This window comes from Daphnia pulicaria, chromosome 1, assembly GCF_021234035.1.
Source record: "Daphnia pulicaria isolate SC F1-1A chromosome 1, SC_F0-13Bv2, whole genome shotgun sequence".
NCBI lineage: Eukaryota > Metazoa > Arthropoda > Branchiopoda > Diplostraca > Daphniidae > Daphnia > Daphnia pulicaria.
The window spans coordinates 39677801-39684774 of record NC_060913.1 but is presented as its reverse complement, the minus strand read 5'-3'; the positions used below and the strand labels follow the sequence as shown (position 1 = coordinate 39684774).

At 44.0% G+C, this 6974-nt stretch overlaps 1 protein-coding gene across 1 annotated transcript; it reads right to left on the bottom strand.

Annotated features, from left to right (window-relative positions):
• Positions 1-5499: 5499 nt before the first annotated feature.
• On the bottom strand, positions 5500-6815 carry LOC124320844 (RNA-binding protein FUS-like). The gene is made up of 4 exons (XM_046783746.1): positions 6711-6815; positions 6457-6609; positions 6305-6385; positions 5500-6230 (listed from the first exon to the last, which is right to left on the bottom strand). The coding sequence occupies exons 1-4, from the start codon at positions 6726-6728 to the stop codon at positions 5964-5966; spliced, it is 519 nt and encodes a 172-aa protein (XP_046639702.1). The 5' UTR covers positions 6729-6815; the 3' UTR covers positions 5500-5963.
• Positions 6816-6974: the final 159 nt, after the last annotated feature.

Below are 6974 nucleotides of genomic sequence, written 5' to 3'. Positions count from 1 at the left end.
GTCGTTCTACGTGTAGACAGAAGGGGAACAACAACAACAACCGGAATGGAACGAGGGAAAAAAGAAACGGTAGGAGGAGGGATTTCGATGGCAGTGTCACCTAGTGCTGACGTCAGAGGAGGGGCCGACCGAGTGGTGGTGGGCGGGGCTCCTGCGCTTACAACTTCCAAAAGGGGGAAAGGTGGAATGTGTGCAAGGGGGGGACTTGAAAATATCAAAAGTTGTCGGGCGGAATCGAGCCATCGCGCTCGACCGTTGGTTAGTCGGCTCCTATCAAAGCTCCGCCCCTTTTCTATCGGAAGGGGGCTGTCCCTCCGCCCTCGTAATAATCCCCGACACACACACACACTCGCATCTAATCTGTGTCTCTCCCTGCATTATTCAAAACTTGGATGGATGGATCCGATGGAAGCCCAGCCCCCCTCGATGCATCTATTAGATTGAAAAGCGCCAGGGGAGGGGGGAATATGACAGAAGAAGACGACCGGATGTATGGGAATCGAATCTCGGCAAGTTCCGGTCGGTTGACACTCGAATTTGACATTTGGTGGGAGTTGGGAGAAAGAGGAGGAGAGAAAAGGGGGGTAGATATAATTGGAAAATACCATCGCGCAGTATAGCGCATAGTAGATAGACGCCCCAACTGCAGTGTCACAGACGACAACTTCTATACGGCAGGGCGATGTCGAAGAAGAAGAAGATTTAGTGTATAAATAGGAACTGAAATATACAACAACAACCGCAGTTTTACAGGGGAAATATAATAACAGACAGACAGACAAAAGGCGTGACTGGCGCAACTATGGAAGAAGAAAAAGAAAAAAAGTCCCTGAGGCCCCGGCGCGCGCGCTAGACACGATCGACTTTTTCTTCTTCTTCTTGTTTCGACCTCCGGTGATGGATCTCAATCATCCGTCAACTGGATTTCCCTTCCGGTTTTTTTTCTTCGCCTATCTTCTTCTTCTTGGGCAGGTTTTCTTGTTGGCCGTTTGCGTGTGTGTGTTTTGACTGTACGCACACGCCCGCGCTTGCGCTTCTTTTTCTTATTATATCGCGCCGTCGACCTGTCCGCTTCCGTCTTGATGGATCGCTCCGCAGACTCCCCCCTCCACCTCCACCTCCATGCGGCTTTCTGACAACAAACCCACAACGCGATTGGTTCAACTAAAATTCCACCCCCCCCCCCCCCATAACGAGTTGAATTCATTTGAATTCACTTTCGTTTTACCCCCTCGAAATTTATACGACTTAATTGATTGAGCCCTCAAAATATCGTTCAATTATCTTTTTAAAATGAAGAAATGTTTAAGTTAAGACGGATGGAAAGGCCTAGATTTTAGGTTGATATTCATTCAAAGGGTTATAGTTTGATGGGTTCGTGATGGGCCAGACATTCCACTCCGATGGCCGCATATTTCTTTGTTTGTCGTCGTGAGAAAGTGTTGCATCACTCATTTAGCCCCGGCCATCGTCGGTCTAAATGTTCATTAATCATCGATAGTTGTAATGAACTGGGCGACACCGCTCGTATAAATCATGGTAATCCTAAACGATAAAAATTAAGCGACTTCTCACGCCGAAAATAAAATGTTCAGAATTTCAAAATGTAAAAAAATAAATAAAAAAAAAAGATACAAAAATTCGTTGCGGGACGACGGAGCTCCTTTCACGGGGGATCGACAGTCCAGTAGCCGAGGAATGCGCGTGGGAAAAGGAAAACTATAAAGCGAGACTCTCTCTCGCTCTCTTATAGCTGGACACAACTCGCCCATCTAATAATCTTAGATTAATACCGCTCCATCCGAAAGGTGTACGCTGTTTATCTAGAGGTTCCACCAATATCAATCTTTTCCCAATTGTGTTAATAAATTTAAAGAAGAATATTGTCGAGCGGATATGCTGCAGAAAGTATCAATAATAATATTTTTCGTTTGTTTTTTGGTTTGGATTCGGGGTTGGATGAAAATTTCATTTCGGTGTAGCTATGAAAATCTGGTCGTCTTTTGTGTTTGTGTATTGTTGCTGTTGTTGTTGCGTATTTGGGGAATGCTGTTGGGAAGAAGGTGGAAGTGGCCATCAGTCAGGTTGAACGCATGCCGAACATTCTCCGGGCGGCGGCGGTTCTATCCTGCCCATTTCTTCTTCTTCTTCTTCTCTCTATGCTCGTCTCTTGTTTTTCCCCCGTCTGTTACTCAAGACTTTGCATACGTATATAAGACGGAGGCTACTGACTGACTGAGCTTCTTCTTCTCCTCTACGGATTGTATGTGACGCTACTATGAAAAGCTCTCACGCAGAAAGACGGCAGGAGAAATGTTACACGCCCGCACGTTTTTATTTTTTATTTTCTTCTTTTTTGAAATCATACCGCGGGAAAATAGCTATCGAATGTCTTGATGCAACGGGGTCGGTATACCTACAATCCGGTCGTGAAAAATGTCTCTCTCGCTCCTTTCGTCAAAGGTTCAACGAATAATCAAACTCACGAAATTATAAAAGAAACGAAAAAAACTAAAAATCGTCTACTAAAATGTTTCACGTAGGCCTCTGTCTGTCTGGCAGTTGGTTCCGCTTCTATCGACAGATGTACATGTATATATATTACAGTTCAGACTTCAGAGAGAGCTGGGGGAGCAGCTCCATCCATCCCGAAAATCTGGATTCTATACCTTCCGTATGCTGCCATGTCATCATCACCAGGGTCGTTGATTGTCTACTACCTACTGGTTACATAATCTTCTATCGTTACCTTCTGTCGTCTTCGACCGTACACGGTGGCACTGCTGCAGTGCAGCAAAGGAGATGCGAGGGGGAGCGCCCCCGACATCCCGAAACTATTACCGGCCCGCTCGGAATTTCAATCACTTGAAGAATCTCTGAATATGTGTGTGTGCGTATATCCCTCGTTGTGTTTCTCTATATACCCTTGCGGAGCTCGAGAGTCTGAGCTACTTGGGAGAAACACGGGTCGACTGTGTGTATAGCCTCTAACACAGTCAGTTGATTCCATTCAATAACTCAGCGTCGGCGTCGTCGTCGGCGTCGCTCGCCCCCGTCGGCTAATGTTGATAAGTGAGTGAACTATATCCTTTCACATCATAATGACACGACGTTTGATGAGCCGGAATGATGCGCAACCCTTCACGGTGTAACCCCCCCCCCCCCCCTTCCCCCAAACAAAAAAGTAGTTGTATAATATTTTCTAAAAATGCTGTAGATGTTTTTAAAAAGTAAGAATAGCGCTGGATAAAATGGAAAACAGGCCTGGCTGTTTGTTAAAGCCTCGAAAAAGCTCTCTTTATTTTTAAATATTACTTACCGTGTTTTTATGTGGGCTTATATGTTGTAGCTAGGAGCAGCGTAATACCTTTTCTCAATGGGTTCTAAAAGGGATACTTGTGTAGTCGAGCTATACAACCCACTAGCAAAAGGGATATTACACGTCCTATTATGTAGGCATTAGGGGGATAATATAAGCTCGGAAGGGGAGCGGCCGGACTGTTTTTAAACGGTTCCTGACAAGGGGCTGGGCCTATCTCTAAAGGCGGTGAAGTGGGCGCGGCAGAAATCAGTGTCTATCTTATTAGATGATTATTAAAATTGAGAGATTCACTGGAGGAGAGTTTCTGCATCCGCCCACCGGTCCGCCGGATGATGGTGATTGACAGTCGGCTCCAACCCAATCCGACAACAACCAAATTGAAACACCGAAATTCTTATTCGACAAAATCTTTTGGCATTTTCAATTTTATTTTTATTTTTCTATATTTTTTCGGGAGGGAAAATTTGAAATCCCGCCATTGATATGATACGATAGGGAGAGAGAGAGAGAGAGCACAACGGCGACACCGGCGTATGTACACGACGTCTTATCCGCGCATCCTCGATGATGATAAAGAGTTCCCGAAAGAAACAAAAGAAAAACGCACAGTTACGCCAGACAGAAGAAACAAACGAAAAAACCGTGAGACTTGCGATCGAATCAAAATTTGAAACGCAGAAAAGAATGTTATATAAATATACTATACGTCTGTCTGTCTTCTTCTCTCCTGATCTATCCAATGTTTTATAAATACGTAGCGCATTCTTCCGTTTTGTTTTGTTTTTGAATTTCGCTTTTTAATATCTGCGTTTTGGCGCTTTTTCCAAAAAAGCCCATCGCTCACATTCGCTTTGATTTCCTTTTTGCAATTGCCTAGACCCCAACATTGGGAGATTCGCCTCTTTTTCTTATTTTTTTCTCCCGTTGTTGTTGTTGTTGTTGTTTTGAGCGCAGACACACAAACGGGGGGTGTAACGAGAGCTTGGGTGACATTGTATATGCCAGTCCCTCTCTATCTCTGTCTCTGTCTTCCTTTTCTCTTTTTTTCTCTCCATTTAGACTGCAGCTAGGAGTGTATACAGGAAAGAGGAACTTCTTTGAGTAGAGAGAGAGAGCCAGACTAGCTCTCTCACAGCTGGCATGTGAGATATTCGAGATTGCGTTCGTTTCGTGACAACTTCCCGCGTCTTCTTCTTCTTCTGAGTTTGCTTTTTATTTTTTCCCCTTGTCGGAGAGAGAGAGAGAGAGAGACAGACCTCCAATTAAAAATCCCACCGTTTCCTTAACATTCGTCCTGGCTCTCCTCCTCTCTCTTTCTTTCTTAATAAGAAAAAATTTGATTGTCAAAAATAATAAAAAAATAAAAACCTTTTTGATTTCTTTCCTATTGTTAATAAAAAACATTTCACGTGTAAATTCAATTTGGTGATTTGATTAGATTTGATTAAATTAAATTAATTTTTTGTTTTATTTCTTTCGTGACACGACCTCGTCGTCCATGTTTGTTTTTTTCTCCCAGTTGTGGAACATTTTCGCCGGGGAGATTTCGAGAGTTGCGTGAGCGGCGCTGCTTGTGTGTGTATTTGACGACAACTCCGAAACACAACAGCAGCCAGCCAGCAGCAGCAGAAACGCAAAGAGAGAGAGAGAGAGAGAGAAAAGTCGTGCTGCAATGCGTGCCGGAATGATAATCAAGTGGAGGAACGCCGGGAATGCACCGGCACCGACGACTCTCTACGATGGACGGACTTGCATTTGTTCGATGTTTTTTTTTTCTTTTCTTTTCTTTTCGCTTCGTTCTTTTTCATTTTGATTTTTGACTTCATCCCGTTTCACGTATCGTGTCCCGCTGCCGCCGCCGCCGCCGCCGTCTCTCTCTACTTGAGTACCTTCACCCAGACCCAGCAGTCTTTAAAACTTGGATTATTTGAGTGTAGGTACTACTTTTTTTTTATTCCTTTATGTCTATCTTTTTTATTATATCTTTTGATTTGATTTTTGATTTTTTTCCAAACATTTTGACGATCCTCGAAATCAACCGGCCGAGGTAAACATTAGAGTTCCGCTTGTCATTCACGTAGGACCGCGTGCAACGGGACCCGTCGGATGAACCCATGTCCATTCTTCAATTTTATTCTTAGTTATTCTCTAATTCAACTCGTGCAGAGGAAACATAATTAGCGATACAAATTGCGAATGTATTCAACGTATTATTCAAGGCCAAGGAGGGATCACATCATTTTTCCAAGAATAGAAAAAAAAAATGTTGGAAACTGAAAACAAAAAAAAATCATTCATCAAAGAGAAAAAAACCGGACACCTCATTATCCGTGCACTTGAAATCAATTTAATGACTCTAAATATAAATGTAGAGTTGGCTTGAGGTAATTGGAAACAAAAACCTCATTGTTTTACGTTGCGTCTTGTTTGTTTTGTTTGTTTCACTAATTTAACGCTTTTAATGGGGTGCCCGTCATAATAATATCTCGGCATGGGATGGGAAAAATGAGATGAAGGTGATTAGAACTGGGTACGGAATCTTGATTTTGGAAATTGCGATTGTTTGATACGTTCTTACTGCGCTACTTGAAACAAGTAGTCTCAAAACATCAATTTTCTTTTCTTATTTTCTTTTCTTTTGTTAATAGGAAGAAGAAGAAGAAGCGGGTGGACGGGCGGCGCCGTGAGAGGAAGGCATCATCGGCGCTTTGGCCATTCCGGCACCGCCGTAAGACGATTGAGCGGCTGCTGGTTTGGGCTGTTGGTGAGCTGCCGGCATGCTGGCCATTCCGTGGTTCATCGGAGCCGCTGATCCGTAGGATCCCGACATCTGCTTAGCCGGTGCCGCCGAGCCACCGTAAGATGAAGACATGGGCCTAGCAGGAGCTGCAGCCGGTCGTCCGTAACTCTATGTAAGTCAAAATATCTCTCTAGCTCTTGTCAATGTTTCTACATCTCGTTGGTTTGTTTGTGTCTATTTACCATTTGCTGCTGCTGACCTTTGCCTTTGCTTTTGCTTTTGCTTTTGCCTCCTTGAGAAGGAGCTCGGTGTTGCATCGGCGCCTATGAAACGAAAACAGTTTAGTTTGTTTGAAGAATAATTTTTCAATGGGGAAATGAAGTGTTGAACGCACCGCTGATTGGCCGTAAGATGGCTGCCGGCCACCACCGTGAGATTGTTGGCCACCGTAGGATTGTTGAGACTGCATTCCGCCTCCTCTTCCTTTGCCACTTTGACCAGCATCTCCGCTTCCAGTAGCGCAGAGCAGGATCGTCACCAACAGGAGCTGATTGCAATTGGAATTCGAGCCGCGCAAAAAAATGGAAATCACTTTTTTTTAGGCCTATACGATGAGCGCCAAAAACGGATTGAAATGGATTAACTTACGGCTGCGGCGAATTTCATTTTCGTTGAAATGGTGTAGGACTTTGACTAAACCTGGCGGATGTTGAGGATGAAGTGCGATATCCACCCTATCAGGCCGTCTCTTTTTATACGAGGGTGATCAGAATGGTGGTTATTAATAACACCCATAAAAAGGCTATTAAAATGACCACCGACGGCCATTGAGAAAAAAATGGCGTAATGATTTTCGCGCTTGATTAAATTCGCGGGAGAAAACAAAAATGGGTATAGGATTGCACCAGGGGG